The 23,812-nt window shown below is 33.2% G+C and overlaps 1 protein-coding gene across 4 annotated transcripts in view; it reads right to left on the bottom strand.

Moving 5' to 3' along the window:
* PAPOLA (poly(A) polymerase alpha) overlaps positions 1-23,812 on the bottom strand; it is a 58,852-nt gene that overhangs the window by 31,708 nt on the left and 3,332 nt on the right. For all 4 annotated transcript variants that reach the window (XM_039884175.1, XM_039884176.1, XM_039884177.1 and 1 more), the window contains exons 2-7: positions 11,429-11,602; positions 10,937-11,003; positions 5,951-6,032; positions 2,749-2,858; positions 2,251-2,304; positions 212-323 (exon numbers count right to left, since the gene is read on the bottom strand). In XM_039884175.1, coding sequence (XP_039740109.1) covers positions 212-323; positions 2,251-2,304; positions 2,749-2,858; positions 5,951-6,032; positions 10,937-11,003; positions 11,429-11,602 — 599 coding nt within the window. The remainder of the gene's footprint in view (positions 1-211; positions 324-2,250; positions 2,305-2,748; positions 2,859-5,950; positions 6,033-10,936; positions 11,004-11,428; positions 11,603-23,812) is intronic.

The following is a 23,812-nucleotide window of genomic DNA, read 5'->3' as shown; positions in this document are numbered from 1 at the left end:
CCCAGGGAATAAGAAAAAAAAATACACGATACCAATGAGTAAAATAAATTACCAGATACCTATCTACAGTTTATTAAGTAAAGCACATTTTATTTGACTCGGTACTGATAAACAATATGGCTATAAAAAGCTTCATTATAAAACTTAAGTTTAAAACAATTTTAGTTGACAAAAACTGCTACTGTGCAAAAGGAAGTAGGTTTTGACATACCGTTAAGACTTCGTATGCATCTTATATCTAAATTTTTAAGCAGACTGTCATCTCGTAAGTCCAAGTCTTCTGGAATAGTCTGCAGTGCTAATCTTGCAAATAAAATATCAATCTAAAACAAAAACAAAACTTAACATTCCATATATGTCGAACTATGTTTAAGGCAATTCTTTAAAAACATTTAATGCTCCTTAAATCTAGGATCTTCTCACCAATTATAAACATGACAATGCCTCCAAAAGTTCTAACAGTATTAACTTGTACCACAAGTATCTTAATCAGATAATGTTAAAACATGGTAATATGAAACAGAACTTGTTTCATTTTAATCATACATACTAAGTTTGATTTACATATTAATAAAATAGTAAGTTTATTAAATGCATCTACTGGATTTACTAAGTTTGCTAATAAATTCATGTACTGAATTACTTAAAATTAAGTGGTTAGTTCTCTATCCATATGAACTGGGAACATACTAAAAGGTACCCAAATATAAGGCCAATAATATCTTTGTATTTAGCCTAAATATACCTCTCTATAAAAAAAGGAGCTCCTTATACTTTAAAATTTATATATCTATAATAATATAGTATGTTTCTCCAACTTAGTTTTGACTAAGAAAACAAAGAGGCTAATTTTCAAAGTTTATAGATTACGAGTGACTTTTTTTGTTTTTTTCAAGGAAAGGTGCAAGTGCAAAGAAACAGCATAGATTTGGTAATTATTCCTGAGGGAATGATTTCGTGCTTCCCGAACTTCAGATGCTACTAGAAACAAGGCTTTTATAAGATCACTTTAAAAACAAGTATTTTAAGAGCGTATTGTGAAAAACCATTCACATGTACCTGCAGGATAAAAAAAAACTGTACATGTAAACAAATAAGTACTTGGGGTATAGGATAGGTTTTCCAAAGCCCGATGTAGACAGAAATAAAGATTATGTGTTCACAAAAACAGGTACCTCAAAAAACAACTCAGTAATGACACTGACCAAAAAAAGGATAAAATTACTGCACAAAATGTTGAAATGGAACAACATTCCCAAAAACAGTATTATTTTACATACAGTGTATAGAATAGAAACTAACACATTAAATATTTCAAGTGACCATCTGACTTTCATCTCCATCCTGAAAAGTTTACACAATTGAGCAGGATCTCCCACACGCGCAAAAAAAATTCCCCTTTGTTGGTAACGTTCTTTTTGGGGGAAAACAAGGCATCACCTTACATTATGGATTGTTTTATATTTATTTAAACATTGACAGTAAATCAAAACTACTGAACTTGAGAATCCTTTACTAAATTTAACACTTTATGTCTACTTATTAAGGTTAGTCATTTTATTTTTCACAGATGATTGAGTTGGGCACTGTATGTAACAATTATAGAAACTACCTTGTTTTGCAAACAACAATGTACTATTCTTCAAGTTTCCAAAATTTTACAATCTTCACTATTACTAATGGTGACTTTCCAGCACCATTACGTACAGCAGGAGTAATGTAATAACTAACATTGCTCCTCTGTCAGCTTTGTTCTTATTATTTTCACTACATGTTGAAAGCAGCAAAGAGAAATGTACATCATCTCAAGAATTTGGGCTCATATATACTTCCCTATCATAAAATATTTCATCATACATAATATCAGGTCACAACTTTCTCTCAACTTCAATATTCAAATAAAGAAAAGGCAAAGTTCTATTTGTAAAAATATATTGTGTTGTCTTAATGAGACTAAAAAGTATACTAAATTTGCATACAGAAAAAATATGAAGTAAACTGTTTTGTAGCAGCATTTCATTGTCAATATTCCATTACTTCATTCTTATATTTTAGCTAATTTCACTACACTCTTTTACAAGACTAAAAATGGTATTCCACAAAGAACGGGTAGTCACTTCCATTAAAAAACTTAATTCTTAGTATTACACCACCTCACTAATTATAAAACTTTAAAATAAATCATGTTTTTAACCTACATCAATCAAAATTACACATAGCAAAAAACTGTCTATCTGAACTACGTCTTACCTCTATCCCATCAAAACACAGTTTGATAACTGGCACAAACGCCTCTTCAACAGCCTGTAAGAAAATCAAACAAGTTCAGTGTCTCTGAAACTATACATCAGACCTATACTAGTTTTAGTACTATTAAATGGATTGACACTGGATATTGTTTAAAAATAACTTAGCAGAATGCTTGACACAGACTAGGTTCTCAGTAACTAGCTGTAACACACTAGGCTCTTCAATCAAACTTAACTTCAAATCCTTCATTCCTGCCACTTAGACAGTGGCCAAACTACACTGTATTTATTTTGTTTGCTTCGTTTCCTACTCTGTACACGAGGAGATTACAGATTTATGACTTTAGGCCTGCTGTAGAGAACAAATGCAAGCATACATAGTAAGCACTTAAAAGGGTTTGGCAAACTTCAAGAGCTCAATAAATGATGACTATACCAAAAAATTCATTCAAATGACTAGTTTATAGCTCCTCCCCTTTCACCCCAAGCATTTACGCACTCTTAAATCTTTTACTTCTTCCTGTAATTTCAACTTATCATAGAATGAGGTGAAAAAGTCACTTCGATCAACATGTCTTGGTGCAACACACAACGCATCAATATCGGCACCTAAAAAAATTAAGCCCATCAACCATTAATTACTATCAGAAGAAAATGATTTTGCATCTTAATCATGGCAGTACACCCATCCCTTGATTTATGCAGTATTTTTTTGACGTGAGTTTTTTTATATGCAATAAATATTCCCCATTTACACGGACTTTTTATACACGGTTTCCATTTATGCGGTCTAATTTTACGCTGTTCTTTTTCATTTCCATTATTGGTGATTACTCTCTAAAAAACAATAGCTTAACTTAGCAACTAATACTAACACAAAATTACTAATAATCTTGTTCACTGGGCAGCAAATAAAAAATCAGGTGACTACTGATGTTTTTTGGGATTGGTTTTAAAAATGTTTGATGTAAAAGCTGAAAATTTGAAGGAAAATGTCTTCCTTTTAAAATACTTTACTTTTTGATAATGCAACTGGTTATCCACACAATTTATAATATTCAAATATACAAGTTCTACATTTGCCACCAAATACAACTTCCTTGATCCAACCTTTAAAGGCATTAATTCCACCTTTAAAGGTATTAATTCCATCTTTAAGATTAAGTATGTTATTGCAGGGAAAACTACATACAGGGGTGTATGAGAACTCTGTACTATCTTGACAATTTTTCAGTGAATCTAAAACTGTTCTAAAAAAAAGTTTATTTTTAAAAAACTGAAAAAAATGTTAATGGCATTGTAATGATATTTTTAATAAGCTTAAAGATAATTTACAGTTATAGAAGCCTGGAATAAATACACAATTTTAAGTTGTATCAAGAGTATTGCTTTAGCTTTGAGTGATATAAAGTCAACTTTAAATGCTTGCTGGAAAGCAGTATGGCCAGAAGTGATTGTACCAGGGAATATTGTTCCCAACAACTGAAGGATTAACTGGCATTACTAATTTATTAAATAAATTCTGAGAAGGTTCTGACAATTTGAATGTAGATGATATTAACAAATTACTAGTTGATCACACATTAACTGATAATGAATTAATTCACTTAATATATGAAGCCCATCCTAATGATGAATACGGCAGTGACCTTGAACCAGTTTCATTCACTGCAGAAAATATTTACAAAGCTCTTCAACTGGCCACAAAACTGGAAACTACAATTCTAGACATTGATCCAAAAATCTAAAAAGCCTTAAAATTTCAAAAAGATTTTTTAAAATGTTGCAGTGAATATCAAAGAATTTATGAAAACCTGGCAAAAGATGGGGATGGAAAAAGATCATCCAAAAACATAAACACAAATAATAAAACCGAAGTAGTACTTCCAAATATTTCGAGCGATTAAGACAGTGACTTTGTGTCATTAAAAAAGAGATGGTTGTCTACTTTCGATTACAGTGCAGACACCAACAGCAAAAAAAAAATTTAGTTTTTGATTTTTCATTAGCATTTTTTTCTGAAAATATGTGAAATAAATATTTTTATGACATTTGCCTATTTCTTTAGTATTTTTTTTCATACTGGGGAATTCTTTTCTCTTGCATTAAAAAAAAGACGTGTGAACAGGTAATCCACATGAATTGAGGGATGGGTGTATTTGCTGTTTAGAATCTGTTAACATTATACTGGTGAGCCTCTAAAACTACACCCTTCCCTTTAAAAAAAAATACTGGTCAATATAGGAATAACAGGATCCTGACTAATGGAATATGTTTTTTCATGCAGCATCTTCTAGCTTCAGTGGCCCAGGTGATCTGGGAGTCAAGTCAAAGAAAAGTGACGCAGACAGGATTTTAATGGTGAAGAGAGGGAACTATTCAAGAACAGACCCAACATCTTGATGTTATTAGTCGGCCATGCTCATTAGAGAAACAAAGAAATACAGTTTTATTCTATACATTATGTGGACTGGTGCTTATAGGCTCCTATCTGGCCCCTAAATGGGACCTACAGAATAAACTTCAAAAAGGACCATTGGCAAGAATCCATTGAGGCAGACCATGGTAAGATATTTGTTTTTTAGTGCTTGACAGGAGACCAGCACTGAGTATATAAGGAGAACACAAAAAAAGATGATTGAGATCAGTAACTGGGATCACAAAACAGAGATCAATGTGAAATCAGGCAACACAGTCATTTTCCTAAAAGACTCAACAGCTATGGCACACTATGAAAGCTGTATGTGTATTCGGTATACTCATGAAGCAGAAGACTATGCACTACACTACTACTGGCACGAAGCAGTGGGAGATAAGAGAAAGGAAGGATGCCAGAACAAAGAGAACACATACATACTGGCAGGTACTTTTAACAAAAAGGCCAGTAGTTAACAGGTGAAAAGCACAGACTCAGAATGCCTAAGTTAGAATTCTAGTTCTGCCAAGAAATGGCTGGGAAAAGTTGTTCGAGTTTTACTATGTCTTTACCCTCAGACTCTTATATATTGCATGAGAATAAGAGTACTGAGGAATAAGACAATGAAGACGAAAAACATTTTAGCTCCATGCTCAGTAAGAAGAAAATGCCTGGTAAATGTTCTCTGCCACAATAACATGTTTACTGTGTATTTATTTGCACAGAAGAAAAAACAACCAGTGTAAATAAGAAAATATTGACAGTGATTATCAGTGGCTGCAGATAACATACTTTCTTGGTTTGGTTTTTGCTTAACTGTATTTTAGAACTATAATAAAAGGACGAGGAAAAGACAATCCACGGATTTTCGTTTTGTAGAAAGCTTTAATTCATTTTTGTTCTGATTTCCAGACTAATATTCTTCAGGTAGAGAAAATGACACAGAGAGCAGCACTGTTCAAAAGAATTCTCCGATGGGAAAAATGTTCTGTATCTGCACTTTCCAGTATGGTAGCCACTGGCCATATGTGGCTATTTAACATTTAAAATGTGGCTACTTCTACTGAGGAACTGAATTTTAAATTTTACTTAATACGGCATTAATGCAGGCATAGAAGCCATCATTTTCTTTCTTAACAAATTTAGGCTCCCTGACGTACTGTCTTTAACGCAAACTTAAGCTATGTGATGATACACCACAAGCAACTGAAATGAATACATTATTCTTAACTTTTAAGAAATAAAAAAAAATATTCCTTGTCAAAATAATTAAAACAGTATTTACCTTTAGTGTGTACTCCTAATCTGTAAGATCCAAATGTAAAAATTTTTCCTCCAACATTTTCGATTACAGATTGTGGAAGATTCTGTTGAAACAAACAAAAAATGGTTATTTTGCCAGTGGAGCACTAAAGAAATTATTTCAAATAACACTGAACATTAAAAAAAACACACGTAAAATTTCAGAGCAAATTTATATAAAGGGTAAAGAAACTCTTTAAGCTCTACAAGCAATTTTCAGCTTTTAATGAGCGTTCCTTAGTGAAGACCCTTACTATATTTCTGGAAACTGTTTTAAAGAGGACTGTGATAGAGGAGCGGTGTTAGAATCAGAGATTTTATTCATGACAAAGATGCTGCATAAACCATGAAATATTAGAATATAACAAAACACATAGATTGCTTAAAAGACTGTATTCAGTGATAACACAGAATACCCCATAGTATATCAGAGTATAATTTTCCCATATCAAAACTGATTTACTTTAAAGGCCAATACTCCTACATAATAGTTTAATTTTTTAGATTTCCAAAAGACTTTGGTGTGATGATTCTGAACAGAAGAAAACTTAATGATGGTGTCTTAAGAGTAGAAACAGCAGAAATAAGGAGAAAAAGGAAAGCATTTAAAAATCACCCTCCTTACCCTGGCACTACTATAAAGTATCATAGTGAATACTTAATGGCCCTGGTGGGAAGGATGATGCCTATCCCTCCAAAAAACAATTTTAATATGTACTAGATCAATATTTCTCTTTACCTTCTAATACTCAGTATAGTAAAATTTTACTCAGTACCAGTGCATAAAAGAGACTACTCTTCCCCCATGCCCTGCCAAAAATGTCATAAGTGAAGTGTTACTTTATATTTTAAGTACCCTAGAAATAAACTGCAAAGATTAAGGAACTTCCCTGTTTTTTAAGGAGATACTTAATCATCACTTATAGAAAACTGACAATCTGATGTATAATATTACATCTGTTAAAAGTAGTCAAGGCCTGGAATAAGAAAAGAGCCTACATAGCCAAAGCAATATTGAGAAAGAACAACAAAGTTAGAAGGATAACGCTACTTATCAAACTATACTATAAGGCTACAATAATAAAAACAGCACGGTACTGGCATAAAAACACACACATAGATCAATAGAACAGAACAGAAAGAGCCTAGAAATAAACCCACAACTATCCACTCAATTAATCTAAGAAAATGAGACACTCTCTTTGATAAATGGTGTTGAGAAAACTAAACAGACACATGCCTCACCCCCAAAAATGAAGTTGGATCACTTTCTTACCCCATATACAAAAATAAAGTCAAATGGATTAAAGACAAATATAAGACCTGAAACCATACTCCCAGAAGAAATCAAGCAGTAAACATTTTGACATTGCTCACAGAAATATTTTTTTTACTATGTCTTCTCAGGAAAGGAAAACAAACAAACAAATAAACAAATGGGACTACATCAAACTAAAAAAGTTTTTGCAAAGCAAAAGAAACCATCAACAAAATGAAAAGACATCCTACTGAATGGAAGAATATATCCATCAATGATACATCTGATAAGGGGTTAATATCCAAAATATGTAAGGAACTAAACACCAAAAAAACAATCTGATTTAAAAAATGGGCAGAGGACCTGAATTGATATTTCTCCAAAGAGGACACAGATGAAAAGATAGATGTTCAACATCACTAATCATCAAGGAAATGCAAATTAAAACCACAAGGAGATATCATCTCACACCTGTCAGAATCGCTATCAACAAATCATCAGACAAGTGTTGGTGAGGTTATAAATGGGTGCCGCCACTATGGAAAACAGTATGGAGGTTCCTCAAAAAATTAAAAATAGAATTACCATAAGACCCAGCAATCCCACTTCTGGGTATTTATCTGAAGAAATCCAAACAACTAATTTGAAAAGCTATATGCACCCCTATGTTCATTGCAGCATTATTTACAATAGCCAAATATGGAAGCAACCTAAGTGTCCACTTACAGACAAATGAATAGAGAAGATATGAATAGAGAACGTAATGGAATATTACTCAGCCACAGAAAAGAACAAAATCTTGCCATTTGCAACAATATGGATGGACCAAGCTAAGCAAGTCAGAAGAAAACAAATACCATATGATTTCATTTACATGTGGAATCTAAAAAACAAAATCAACAAAACAGAAATAAACTCATAGGTACTGAGAACAAACTAATGGTTGCCAGATGGGAGGGGGTTTGGGGAGATGAGTGAAAAAAGTGAAAGGGATTACAAAATACAAATTGCCAGTTATAAAAATAGTCATGGGGATGTAAAGTACAGCACAAGGAATATAGTAAAAAATACTGTAATAACTATGTATGGTGTCAGAGGGATTCTAGGCTTATCAATACTTCATAAGGTATATAAATGTCTAATCACTATGTTGTATACCTGGAACTAATTTAATATTGTATGCCGACTATAACTGAAAAACAAATGTTTTTAAAAAATTTAAAGACTATGTTATATAAGCCTTAACTACTCAATCCGTCATGGGGCCCCATATTCTTATGATGCCCCCAAATATACATATGTAATAACTTTGGTCATTTTCTATTTTTTTTTAAGTAGTCGAGGCCTTTGTCTGCCTATATTTAGATATTTTAAAAACTCACTTGAAAAGCTGGCCTAGTTTTTCAATTAAGCCAGTAAGATGTGTGCAGAAATAGATCTACAAAGGAATTTAGGAAGAAACTACCTGAGAACAGTGATCTTGGACATCTCTACTAAAACAAACATATCTTTTGGATAGGACTGTCTAATAGAACTGTCCAAAAAAGTAGCCACTAGCTACATTTAACTACTAAGCACTTGAAATGTAGCTGGCATGGTTGAGGAACTGAATGCTTAATTAATTAATTTAAACTGAAATAGCCACATGTAGCTATTGGCTAATTAGTACACTTGAAAACATCCATGTGTTTATTACAATAATTGTAACTCAGAAATCAAGATTTCATCATTCAGGTCATAGAAAAACATTTTTAAGTATAAAATCTTGTTATTTTTTAAGTCTCCAGATAGTATTAGAGGGCAAACAAACCAGACAACTAAAGTAAAATTCAAATTTTATCTAATTTCCCCCAAAGTATTATAAATTATAATTATACAGTAAATCAGTAGTTCTCAACCAGCAATGATTCTGCCTCTCAGGGAACATATGGTAACGTCTAGAGACGTTTTTGGTTGTCGCAATGTCAGTAAATGGGGTGAGGGCAGTGCATCAAATAGGAAGAGGCCAGGGATGCTAGTTACTGACATCTTATCATACACAGGATAGCCCCCTAAGAAAGAATTAGCTGGTCCAAAAATATTAATAGTGACAATATCAAGAAATCCTATATCAAGTCTTAAAACTAGCCAGCTGAAGAAGAAATTCTCTCTACCAAAAGTGGATAAAAAGATCAAAATTTGTGAAACCTAACCTCTTTAGCCCCATTCTCTAACCAACTTATTACTTACACTTACAGAATCAGGCTATAAAGAAAAGAACACAGATACACCAGAACAGGAATAAGCATTAATTTCATTAATCCAAACAATTTTTCTCAATACTGATGGTTCCCAGATGGAAGAGGGGTTGGGGGAGAGGGGATGTTGGGTGAAAAAGGTGAAGAGATTAAGAAGTAAAAATTGGCAGTTACAAAACAGTTATGGGGATGTAAAGTACAGCATAGGGAATACAGTTAGTAATACTGTAATAAGTATGTATGGCGCCACGGAGGTACAAGACTTATCGGGGGATCACTTAATAAATTCTATAAATGTCTAACCACTACGCTATACACCTGAAACTAATATAATATTGAAAATCAACTGTAACTTAAAGATAAAAAATTTAAAAACAAAAGAATTGCTGGTTAAAGAAACTTACTAATAAGCACTCAAGTACCGAAAACTACCAGTGAGACAATACTCTTATTTCACTTTAAATAAATTTAAGTTCCAGACTTGTCTACTTGATTACATTTTTAAACTTAAACATACTTTTAAAAGCCATTAAAACAAATCTATGTTTTCAACACAAGGTTAAGGAAACAATTCAAAAGATGAATAAAACATACTTAAACTTGGACATCTTTTTGCTCAACTCAAAAAAAACTTCCTTTTCAAAAATCTCATTTTGATCAAACTATCAATGAGAAATAGGTAGAGTCCACAACTTAGAATACTGCCACTGCAAAATTAGTTTTAATCAGTTACTTGAAATACATATACACTGTTTTAAGAAAAAAATATATGCTTGACTAAAACCAAAAGACTTTTCTTCTATGCTAATATCCTCTCACAGTTTTGTCTACACTTGGTTCTTTCCATCAATTTTTCAGCTGTATTATAGATTAAATATGCATTCTGTACTACTTTGGAAAAATCAACACAATTTGGGGAATTTTTAAAAATGGGTCAAATGAATTCCATACATAATTCTAAGAATACATTATCCTTTACCAGAAGCCCAGTCATGGATTCAGCAGTTGCGTGTATGACTTTTCATAATAAAGTATTAAGAACTCAGAGAATGTTATTATAAAAAACTAAATAGAAGAGTTAGAGAGTTTAATACCTGAAAACCTAAAAAATACTCATTGTCGTAGGATTTCTTAAAAGGTAACAAGATTCTCTAATATATATTTTTAAATCACCTTTCCAGAGAAATATTTACTATTTCAATAAAGAGTACCAAGTAATTACTGAGTTTCAGCTTTGAAATGTTGCAACCAAAAAGCACTTATAAAAATCACTGAATTCAGTTGTTTTTCCTGCTTTAAAAATAAGCAGAAACAAAATATAAATTATGTTATCAATAGTCTAAAATGGACTCTGCATTAAAGATTCTAAATCTACTCAAAAAAGAATAGGTTCGATATGACAGGTTATCAACCAGCAATGACTGTTGCTACGTTCAGCTGGCAAATTATTTCACATACAAATAAGTCATCTTACCTTGCTTTCACTGATTTCTCGTATCCACTCTTTTACAAGGTTATTTAATTTTCCCAAAATTAAAATCCTGTTGATAGAGCGAATATCAATAATGAAGTTGTTATTCCAAATCATTACTTATTAAAATGAAAAAGGTTTTAAGAGGTGGCTTCTTAAATTTTAAAGTTTTCAAGTTATCAGAAAGAAAGTATGTAGTACTTAGCTATCATAGGCACTGTTACATTGTGTAGGCATTCCTTTAGCTGAGTAAAGCATTCCCCTTTCTCTTGACAATTCTGTACTATAATAACCAAAAGCATCAAACAAAATTAAGGGAATAGAACTCTTACGTAAGAAAAGGCTTTTCTAAGTATCAATCTTATCTGAAACAGACATAGATTTGGCAGAATTCTAACTTTCTGAGTAGAAAATGCCTCAAAATTAGCTTATTGTTTTTCTATACATACACACACACACACACACACGTTTATGTGTATACACACACACACTTACCTGCGCTGCAGTTCCTCTTCCTCTTCAAAAACCCCAAAGGGCTTCAGAGTCTCAATTAGTTTCTGTGTAAGCAGGCAATCAGTCTCCTTGGGGGCTGCTAAGCTGATAGGAGAGGTAATGCCATAGTGCTTCTGTGGCGGCTGTGTTTGTTGTGATCCCTGCGTTGTAACTGGACTACAAATGGAATTGGGTAAAATTACTGCCAAAAATTTCTACAATTTGAAACAAATAAGCATGACTAGAAAACTGCTTTAGTAAAACACATTTCTAAACATAGTTGGTGTCCTGCCATACCCCAAAAAACTTTACTTTGAAAAGACATTTTGTATGTATTACAAAAAAAGTAACCAAAAGCAAGTGACTAAATGAAAATACTATTTCTCCTCCTACTCCAAGGACTCAACTTTATCACTACCCAAATATCTAAAACTGTAAGAATCCAGATCAAATACACTACCGGAGAAAATGCGATCTAGAATAAAAGTGAACTGCGAAAATGTTACTTCTTGAAAAGGAGTCAAATATCTGTTACATTGTTCTTTCTAAAGCAATGAAAAACATACAAACAAACAAACAAAAAAAACCCACTATTTACCAATACAAGAGATACCCAAAATGTAACTTAACATCTGACTCACAATGACTAAAACTCAGATCACAGAGCATATGACAAACATAACAAACATAATTTGGGGGGGAGGGAGAATTATACTCACACTAAGCGTGTTACAGATTTTTAGTAAGAGATTTACACTTCAACAATGATGCTAGTCTGAAAGTTTTTTCCATTTTAAGAGAAATTTAGATTTTTACAATCAAAAAGATTGTAACTGGTATACAGGCATGGCATGCTTTAAACACTTTAGGAAATTAATTTGACTTGTTTTCTAGTGAAAACAATTCTTGGTTTTTATCCATGCCATTAAAATACTTAACTTTTTAAGTTAGTGGACAAGGATTCTAAAGATAAGTAGCACAATTATTATTTTAAAACTAACAAGCCAAATAACAGACAAAACCAGGTAGGAGCTAAGGGAAGAACCTAACATCTGGATCAGTTATATCCCCCAAATTCTGTTCCTTAATAAATTAAGTGTTTATTTTACATACTCTTTTTTCTTAAGTTCTAAATACACTTTTCTTTTTTAAATTAACCCATTTCCCATTTGCCACGAGAATACTTGCCGGCGCTGCTTATGACTGCAGTGTTTACCCCGAGATAACTCACGGATTACAACCCTAACCTTATCTCCAAAGTTTGCCGTGAAATATTTTACTTTTACTATTATTTCCACATTGCTGTAATCAATAGTCTTTGGAAACAAATGACACCATTCTATTAACAGCATTCTGTTTTTAGTGGTGGTATTTCCATTTACAAAATACAGTAATTCTCGATCACTGAGAATGTCAAATCCTAGAAAACATGGCATTCCTACGCCTGATGTTAAATTAATGCTAGCAGCAAGCTTCCCCTCCCCCCGCCCCCCGAACGAGAAAAGGGTAAAAGTGCAATAATCTACTTAAGCAATAATATGCCAAATCCAAGAACCCTATGCAGGTAAATCCCATTATGCATTTACTATACCTATCCCCTGGGTTCTGGTTTCATATTGTGACTGCTGAACTGTGTTTTGCATTTTGTTTTCCGGTATCAATAGAGACCTAAGAATGTCAGGTAGTCCATACTGCTTCTTACTAATCAGCCACTGGACTATTTATATCATCTAATCAATGTTTCCTCGTCTAGTTTTGCATTGTCTCAATTTTAACACAGACTTTACAGTAACATTTACTAAATAAATATCAGATTTATTATCTCTTACAGCAGCTAATTCATGTCAGATCACTTCCCCCTATTCCTTTAATCTAAATTGCATAGCTACACAAGGCTGGGATGTTAATTCACAGAGCTGGAGATCCACATAAGCACTAAATGCTATCTAAAAACTCTTACATTAACGTTCTACTTTTCAAATTTATGCATCTCTTCTGGTTAAAACATACAAATTAAGTGCAAGTGCATTCATAATGTCTGAGCTGAAGTATTTTCATCAATCAAAAGTTATCAGGTTCCATAAAACTGACATCAAAAAAATGGCCCTCAAAACTGCCTAGTCATTTCAGACTGCTCCTTGACACCATACTCTTTTTTCAGACGAATTGGAATTAAATGAAAAAAAGTACACTTACCAAATATCCTAGATTAATTACATTTTCTTGTATTGTTCACTGCTTCATGAGTTTCTCCAAGTAAACTACCACCCTTCATGACTATCTCAGGATTATAAATACTTATATAAATGATTTTTTAACTTGAGTAGAGCCAGAAATGAAAACAAGTGTAAAGTTCATTCTACGTAGAGTTGGTTCAAGCAAGAAGAGCTTTCAAAGTGTAAACTGAATTCATGTTTTTGTTACTAGAGCAAAGGGATGATTAGAGAGAATACATGTTTCATTAGAAATTGTATCTTTGTGTATATTAGATCTAGTGCTGTTCACTGTCTTTTGTGTTTTGTATTGTTTTCTACTTGTAAATTGGATTGGATCCTGAATTCTGGTTTCCTCTAATATCTGGCTATGATTCTCCAATGTATTTCCACCTTTTCTCCTAATCTTTGGACTAGGAATCACTGAGGACTAAAACTGCCTTTTTTTTTTTTCAAAGCCATGCAAGCTAAAGATGAACAACTTGACATAAAATCTAGAAAACTGCCACAACAGCTCATGGTTAAACAATCTCAGTGACTGATGCTATGTAAGCCACGCAGGAAGTTTACCTTAGCACTTGATGACATCATCAGGGACATTTCAAACTACAAAAGATGCCTCTAGTCTTACATCTAGAAATCTTGACAGCCTTACAAACTCAGAAGCTGGTTTATAATTTGCTGATTATTAAACTTTGTTCTTTTGTTTTCATAGACATATCTTTTATTAAATACTTAATATTATGGAAGTTAACCTATACAGTCAGCCGTTTGGCCTATTCTACTATTCAAGCTCTAAGACTCCAACAGACCACCTTAGAGTCCTTGGCACAGGGTCCTAGAAATGAGGATTCCTTTAAAGTCCTTGCTGGCGAAACAAGGTGTCTTATACAGTAGCTAACACACTATGCTACACCTACATTACACCTCTGGGAAGTTGAGACTTGGATAAAAAGAATCATGAAGAAAGCTACTTAGCTACAAGTTGTGAGAAAGACCCATTAGACAATCTTCTGGCTACCCTCTGAAAAGGAAAGCCATGTTTATGATTACAGGATAGAATATATTGATAATCTTTATCAAACTGTGTTTTCTGTTAAGAGACTATCTTTTTGACTAAATATCTCATCTTCAAGACTGAAAGCAGGGCTCCCAGAGAAAAAGCAAACATAGTTAAGAGTATTCATGGTAAACCCGGAACTAAAGAATATTTTCAACTGGATGTAAGAAAGTAGCCAGAGTGGTCATTGCCCCTATTCCTTCAAGATTGAGGAATGATCAAAAGAAAGAGAGGACTCATAACCGCACCCAGATTTTGCTTACAGCTTTTTCTTAGATTCGAGCTAGTTTTGCCTAGGTAATGGCATTGTGACGCACTTGCTTTTTTTCCACCCTTATCCTTCCACCTTTGTATGCCCACTCCCTTAACCATTAAACCTTAAGACATAAGCTTCCAGCCAGTGTCAAATCTTTTAAGAATAAAGCCTCAGGTCTCTGATCATGAGGACAGTAAGTTTCCCTTCAACTAAGGATAACGTCTGGTTTTAGGTGTGTTTCAGCCCCCAGTCCACAGTGGCAGGACAGCCCCACCAACCCCAGAACCAGAAGGTCTGATGATGCCATAGCTGAATCTAGAACCAGATCAATTACCCCAGCCGCCTCCAATCAGTAGCCCATGACCCCAACTCCCTTAGTTTCCATGACCAAGGATTTTTCCCCTATATAATCTATCCCCTGGAGTCACACGAGGAGACAGGTTTTTGAGAAGGATAGCTCACCTGTATCTCAGGGACTTCCAAGTCTCTAAAATAAACCCTTACTTTCTTTGATGCAAAACCTGTACTCATCTCATTGACTTAGACACGCACAGGGAGACAGACCCCTTTGCTCTGGTAAGTTTCCTAATTTCGAGTAATAAATCTCTACTTAATTGTTTTGTTTTTGTTTGTTCTGAGCAAGTAATAGGTTTTCCTTCATTCTTTTACTTTCTAAAGGGGTTAAATTCATTACCAGTTGAGTTTAGATCAACAACAAAATGAGTACCCATTCTCTATGGGGTTAAGATTCCTCGCTTATATATCTCATTTTTACCTCTCTCAGATATGCGTTTTTCACTGTCACATTAAAAAAACTTGTAAAAGCTCATCTACTTCAACTATATTACCAGACCATTAAGAAAGACTCAGGTTTCTAAATTCACACCAAGCTTGCTCACCCTAATTTGAGAAATGCTGCCATCTACATCAGTTTCCATGTTAACCTTTTGATGGGGAAACTAATCATATAAATGCAAGTCACAAATTTTTATTTACTTTATTCAAAATGTAGTCACATCATCTATGATAAAACCACATTTATTTATCCCATCTAATTCAAGAAAGGATATATACAACACATATTTATATGTATACACGTAGAACATATATCTAATTCAAGTATATATAGAGAACATGTTAATTCAAGTGAGAACATGTATAAAATAATTAAAAATAAATCACAACCAAAAGAAAGAAACAAATACATATTTTGAAAGTTACGAGATACCTGTGCCTCCAATAAAAATGGCTTAATCTTAGCTAAGTGGCAGGGCTTGGAATTCCAGGCTGCCAGATGCTTTGGATTTCCAGTGTCCCAGTAGAAACATTAACCATGATTATACTTTAAATGGAGTAAGTTTTTCCATTTAATGTTAATGTTAGAAATTAAGTAGAGTGATAAAACAATTTAAGGATCTTTATGTTGCTATTCTGTTTCTAACAAACACACTCCAAATTGGGTAATTTGAAGGATTCTGCTTTACTCTTTCCTGGAACCGTATTATCAGAGAGCTGTCAATCTCAAGAATGTAAAGCTCTTCCTCACATTCTGGAACTAATACATTAGACATATATTGTCTAATGTCTAATGTATTAGTTCTATGTCTATCACGTTCTAGAGACATTTTTTAGAGTATTTAGTTTTCTTCAGACATTATTCTATTTTAAAAATAAAACTTCTACAATTATGTGAAACAATGAGGGGAAAAACAAACCAGATATAGAGCTCCAGTATGTGTGACTCAATAAATTTCTGGGATTTGGTATCAAGAACACTTGTGCTTTTCCTGAGCAACTGATTTATTTTCATCTCACAAACATGACTTGTATTTACCTTTAGGATACTGCCTGAATTCTTAGAGTAAAACTGGTGGCAATCCAGAAAGCTCTCTACAAAAATCCAAATACCACTGTATTACTGTAAGAACTATTTTAGTACCCTAATTTCTTCCTCTGTTTTATATTTCTATCCTTATTCTTCCTTTGCATTCACCTTTAATGTAAGCATCTTGCCAGTTTTTAACAAGTGACTAAAGCATTCTTAAAAGTCTTAATCCTTTCCGGATCAAAGTAAGATTTATATACCTACACATTCAGTACATATACAAATTTTGTTCCCTCTCAAAATCACAAATGACAGCCAAACACTCCTTCTCCCATTCTACTTTTGTGGGAAGCAGAGAGATGGAGGAAGAGGGCACAGTGTTAAATATTTTCAGACTTCTCTCCCTCAGAACATGGGGGTTTTTTGTTTGTTTTTTGTTTTATTTTTTTTTTTTACAATATTTAAAATATTTTCATCAGGGCAAAGCTCACACAGGACACATGCCCATGTTTTCTTTTAATTTTTTTCCTTTTTTTAAATTTTAACGACATTCCATGTAACGATTTCATTCCAACTACTCCAATTCTGACTCCTGGAATTTTGGTTCCACTCCTTCCTTCTACCCTCTTGCCATGCCAGTCCACCATCCATAGTGCTACCAAGCGTATCTTCCTAAAAACACGGCCTCCTTAAAAATCCCATGACTTCGGATAATGACATTCAAAACTCTGTCTACAAATTCTGCTCTGAACTCAGAAGCAATCTGATAAATAGAAATCAGGCCTGATTTCACTTCTACTAGTTATATCACTCTAGTTTCACTTCTGCCTCTATAGTTATATTATTTTTAGTAAGTTGTATCTGTATGGATTTACCTTAGAACTTATTATACTCTTCTCTAAGTTGGATGGGAAAGTAAGAATTTAAAAATAATCACATTTGTAACACTGAAGAGTTTTTCAAACATAGAAAGTTTTTAATACTCAAAAAAAGCTTTGTCTTTTCCCCATAACTGATTCTAATTAGGATAAATATTTAGGTAAAAAGAAAGAATGGCAATGTTTTTGTAAAATTAGCATAAGATTGTAGGTTGCTTATTATAGCTAGATATTTGTTTCAAAAATTTAGGCATCCAACTTAACCAATATGTACACTCTGAAATATCAAGAACTACTTGGTACAGTAATTATAAAGCTAACTCAAATAGCACAGGTTCCTATAATTCGTGAACTGTAGTTTAGTGGCGATACAACCCAACAGTCAAAAATGATTAATCTTTGGATATATTATTACTAACAACTATTTCAAGTCAGTCAGGAAAGTATGGAATACTCAAATGGCTCTGGTTATACAAAGTAAAACCTAAATTCCAGATGCCATACTTCCAAATATTTAAGAATTATAGACCTATTTTAAAATGTTAAAAGTCATAAAGAACACTATCTTCAAAACCACATTTAAGCAAGATACAAATCCCAAAAGCCATACACAAAAACAGATTTGCCTACATAAAAACACTCCAACTTTTATATAGCAAAAATACATCATAAACAAAGTTAAAGCAAGTGATGTAAGGAAAACAGATGTAACCTATGCCAAAATTGTAATATTCTTAACACATAAAGAGTTCTTAAATCGCCAAAAAAAAGTTTCACTACAAATCAGGGAAGCAAACTGAGACGACCATTTTCTGCCAGATTGAAGAAAAATAAAGTTGATGGACAACTGATAAAAATTAAAGACATATTATACACCTCCAAAGTTGGCAATGGTCTAAGAAAACGAGCCCTCTTTCCCTTCACAATGGAAGTGAACTTGGCATGTCATTTAAAAAAGCAACCCAGCAACGGTCATCAAAATTAAAAATGCATATATCGATTTTTAAAGTTAATGTCTAGCGACTTCTTTTGCAATTTCTCGTACATATACTAGGACACAGGACCCAAATTGAAAGCCCTGAAGTTAGAAGATATATCTTATTCAATTCACATTTTGATATATAAAATATTAAATAAAAATCCAAATTTCCAGGCACTCCTTGGGGAGAGGTACAATGTATTAGAAGACAAGCCATAAATGGGCCCCAAATCCTGTACAACAACAACAACAAGCTTGAAATGAGCAGTGTCTGTCCCAGGGTTATTCCCTAGAGGAGCATTGGTACTTGCGAATAAATACCTCTTTTATTCCCAGAGGTTCTGTAATTTGACACTTTTCATAGGAATCATACAAAAAGCTACCCCAGGTTGTTCACTGGAGCACAGTATACAATGCACTAATAAACTGGAAACAACCTAAATATCCATTAAGATAGGACTGGTTAATTATAGTACATTCTTACAACATAATACTATGTGATATAAAAAGAACAAGGTAGTTATTACATGTAGTTGCATGGAAAGATGACCATGATGTCAGGTGAAAAGCTGCAGACTGTAACTATAATAAAAACTAGTATTTGGCAAAACCTCAACATATTCCAAGAAGTGTGTGAAGCACTTTACGTTTTTCCCAATTGTTCTTAAGAACTCTATTAAAACTCTCATTTCACAGATAAAGAAACTAAAGAGAGAGGGGGAAAAAAAGCATAATTAAATTCACTGGGCCAGGATACAAACACAGGTAGCTGACTATAATCATAACCTCTATGTATAAAAGCTAAAGTGCCTCCAAATCTTGCACTACAGTCTTATATCTTTAAAAGTTATTTGTGTATTGTGTCTATATGTGCAGACACATACCAAGTAAACTGATGAGAGGATTTCACTTACAGTTTAAAGTTTTGTTTCAATTCGTTATTCTTAAAAATATTAAAGATGTCGAACAAAAGTTAAAAAAATCTTCTAATTCTGCTATTCACCATCAAATTTAGTTTGTGATAATAAGGAGGCTAAAATCACCCCCTAAGATCATTCCCTAGCAGAGGAACACCAAATAAATGCTCAGTTTAAAACAATAAATAGCTTTTTAATTATTGGCTAAAAACTCAGTTTATGCTAATCAAAACACATTAAAGAAATAAAATAACTTTAAAAATGGATTTTTCAGTGCAATACTCTGATCAGAAATAGCTAATACAAAGTAAATCATGCTTTATTTATTGCTCCAGAAAACTAAGGCATCCAAGGTTCTCAAACTTCATCAAACCAATTTTCCTAAAAGCACCTTTTGCTCATTTAACTTATTTTTGCCAAAAGTATAGTATAATAAATACTTAGGCTAAAATTTATTGAACTCCTAAATATGTATGAAAAACCAAGCTAAAATCAGGAATACAAAGATGATCTCTGTTCTTAGTAACAGTCTCAAATTTGGCCTCGGATTCAGATACTTAAACAGCAGATAACTGCAAAATAAAAGCTTAAAATACATATTACAGAAACGAAGAAACAAGACTCTGTCAAAAGAAAAAGTTAAAAAAGTGTGCACTCTGAATGGAAGGGCGAGGGGGAAGAGTGCAGTCTAGGCAGATGAGTAACACAAAAGAAAAGGACAATGTATCACCAATGGTGTTTTTCCAAATAGTTAATACTCATACAACTGATAAATCCCTGCTCTTCATATTAGGTATATGGTATATGTTGTGGCCCATAGTATTAGCAAGGTACATTTCCTCAAAATGTATAGCTACCAACCATCAGAAAACACTTTATCATTTCTTCATAGTTTTCATTGTTAAAACTGAAAGTTTAACTTGCTTGATATTCTTTAGAAGCAATCACCTAAATCACACTAACTTATTTAATGTAACAATTAACCACTAACTGGCTGTTTAAAGGGCTTCAACCTAAAATATTATGTGCCCATTCAGATTAAGCAGGAAAAAAGGACACTGGACAGAAAAGAAATAAGGGATCTCTCTAAAGTATGTAAATGTGCATTAAATATTAATTCTTAGCAAAAAACAGTACAAATCTCCTTTTTCACAATAAGTTTAACGTTTTAAGTTTGCTAATAGCTTAGAGTCAAGCATAGAGCTAACAATGTATTTGCTAAGAAACTATTCTAAGGATGGCTAATTCGCCTGCCATACGTGTTCTGTGTAAGTCGTATTACATATATTTAGAACCTAACTATATTCTTAAAACACATATTCCAGGTGGATCATCCAGCCATCTAGAAAGGAGCAGCAGAGGCTCAAACATTGATGAACTAATAGTTTATGCCCAAGGGGAATAAGTTACAATGAATCCCAAAGCCAAACTTTGGAAATACAAGGTTGATTAAGCAGAGAAAGGGTACTTGATATTCAAGTATAACAACAGCCAAGTTATTTTCCTTCCTTCCTAAGGGCACTTCCAAGTGCTCCTTGCTCTCTCTCAAGAGGGGCTAAATGTAGTACAAAAAACAGCCAAATAGCAGCAGTCCTGCATCAATTTGCCAAGTATACTTGAAAATGAAGAAAATGTAAATAAAATGGAAATTTTGGAAAAGTATAAAACTTTATCAGGTGGGAATAGTCGAAAATATATTAAATCATGGTACTATACACAGTAACTCCCGTAAATACAATGTAGATGTTTCTGATGACCAAAATGATAAGAAAACTATTCTTAATATAGAGGGAATACAAATTTGAAAGACAATTCTGTGACAGAAGAGAAAGAAAGTAGAGATATCCAAAAACCCCTACATTGTTTTCTTTCCAACTCTTGAATTTCCACAAATAAGAATGCTATACAATTCTACAGACCTGCAATCCAAAGATTAAAAAACAAACACTTTCCATAGAAAAAGCTGCAGACTCCACTCACAAACTGGGAGTCTATAACTGGTCAATCTGTACATGACTTTAGATAAATAAGTCACTAAAAATATATACTAAGATCTTCGGTTCCAAAGTATGTTATACTTTATGCATACTGTAAGTCTATACTAAATGTTACAAGTAAAAAAAAAAAAGAGAGATTCAAATGTCCTACACACAAAAATTTGATATTGAAAATTCATTCTACTTAAGACATGTAAAAAGACTGAGCTGATCAAACAGTTTCCAGAAAGGTTAAGAGGAGATGGTATAGTACCAGAATGAGAATGGAACATGGAACCCAGATTTGAATTAAAGCCCAGTCTACGACTTGTCCTCATACCCAAGTGACTACTTTGAACCTCAATTTAACCAACTTTAAGGAGAACTAATGCCTCCTACAGTTGTTATTTTGTGAATCATAAACTGAGATTCGCAATTGTTTAAAAGCTGTTGAATAATAAAAACAATGAACATATAGAATAAAAGACATGCCTCCCATCCCCACCAAAGATGAGAAATAGGTAAGAACCCAAATGGCCTCATTTTGCCTGAAAGTGGCTTTTGTAAACTTGCCTAGCTAAATGCAACTGAAGGTGAACTTTAATTGTAATGTTAACTTAAAGGGGGCTTAGTTACCAAGGAATGGCATGTCCTGATGAATCGAAAAGAACATTTTAAAAGTTGTATGTTATCAAGCCAGAAGGCTTTTTTGCCTAAGGGGTGGAGAGTTATCATGGAATAGAATTGAGGAAGCTCAAAAACTTTCTCAACTCTAATAACTTCCCTCCCAACTTCTCCACGAAAAAGCGTGAACTGAAAACACGCTTAAGGCAAAATGCCACATTTGAAAACCGTAACCAACATTTATTAAGCAGCAAGCAATTCATTACAAAATCTCTAAATCTTAAAATCTGAGAATCAAAATCTCTCAGGTTAGAAGGGAAAAAATGCATTGTTTTTCACTAACAACAAAAAAATGTATTTATAACATGTGTCTTTTCCTCCAGACTGAGTAGGTAGGTAGGTAGGTAGGTAGGTAGGTAGGTAGATAGATAGATAGATAGATAGATAGATAGATAAATAACACCTAAGATGCTGCACTGACACCACCACTGGTAATAGAAGCTTGGAGCAGCTGTTAGCTGTTACTATACGGCAGCAGTTCTCAAACTTTTTGGTTTTAGGACTCTTTTATAACTCTTAAAATTCATTGAGGACCCCCAAAGAGCTTTTGTTTACCTGGTTTATGTCTGCCATTATTTACTGCATTGGAAATTATAGCTGGGAATTTTTTTAATGTTTATTCATTTTAATAACAAGAAATCCATTACATGTTAGCATAAATAACATTTTTAAATCAATGTTTTCCCAAACAGAAATGTAGTGAGAAGAACAGCACTGTTTTTCACAAATCTCTAATTCTGGCTTAATCAAAGACAGCTGGATTCCCATATTTGCGTCTGCACTCAATCTCTTTCAATAAGCTGTTTTGGCAGACACATATGAAGAAAACCTGACATACCATTATAACTGGACAAGAGTATTTTAATAGCCTTTTCAAATAATTGTAGGTATCTTTGATACCACAACAAAACTCCACAAGTGATAATTTCATTAAGATGAGTTACAGTATGAAAGCTGAAATCAGATCAAGATACTCTGTATTCTTGCATTAAAAGCCATCAGTCTACCTTGCACTTCAAAGGTACCTTTTACCCACAGATGATTGTATTACATTATGACTGGTGACGTGGAAAATGTGGGTCCACTGAATTACACATATCTTCCAAATATTGACATATTATTATAGACTATCAAAAAAAAAAACCTATATTCATTAATATCACCAACAATCTAATGAGAAATTTTTTTAATTGGGAGGCTGTCAAGCACACAATGGCAGAAACAAGCTCCCTAAAATTCTAATTTTTGCTTGAAAGCTCAAAATTTATCACTGGTCACAAATACGGCCAGTTATTTTCCTTAAAGAGACAGGCTCACTTCATTTTTCAAGTAAATACTAAACAGTCAAGTATGAATATCCACAGTTCATCACTTGTTCTTTCAAGTAAAAAAAAATCTCCATAAACACTAGTTTAGCTCACAAGCCAATCATATATGTGCTCTTCTCTAAACAACCATTCTACTTTTTAGTGTACAGTTTTATGTATACTTCCCATTTTATCACAGCAAGACAAACTTAAGGGTCAAGATTTAATAAAATTAACATTTTTACTGCTTCATCAAGGACTTTTAACTGTATATGTATTGAAAAAATACAGT

Source organism: Pteropus medius, unplaced genomic scaffold, assembly GCF_902729225.1.
Source record: "Pteropus medius unplaced genomic scaffold, Ma_sr-lr_union100, whole genome shotgun sequence".
NCBI lineage: Eukaryota > Metazoa > Chordata > Mammalia > Chiroptera > Pteropodidae > Pteropus > Pteropus medius.
This window is presented reverse-complemented; position numbering and strand designations above follow the sequence as displayed.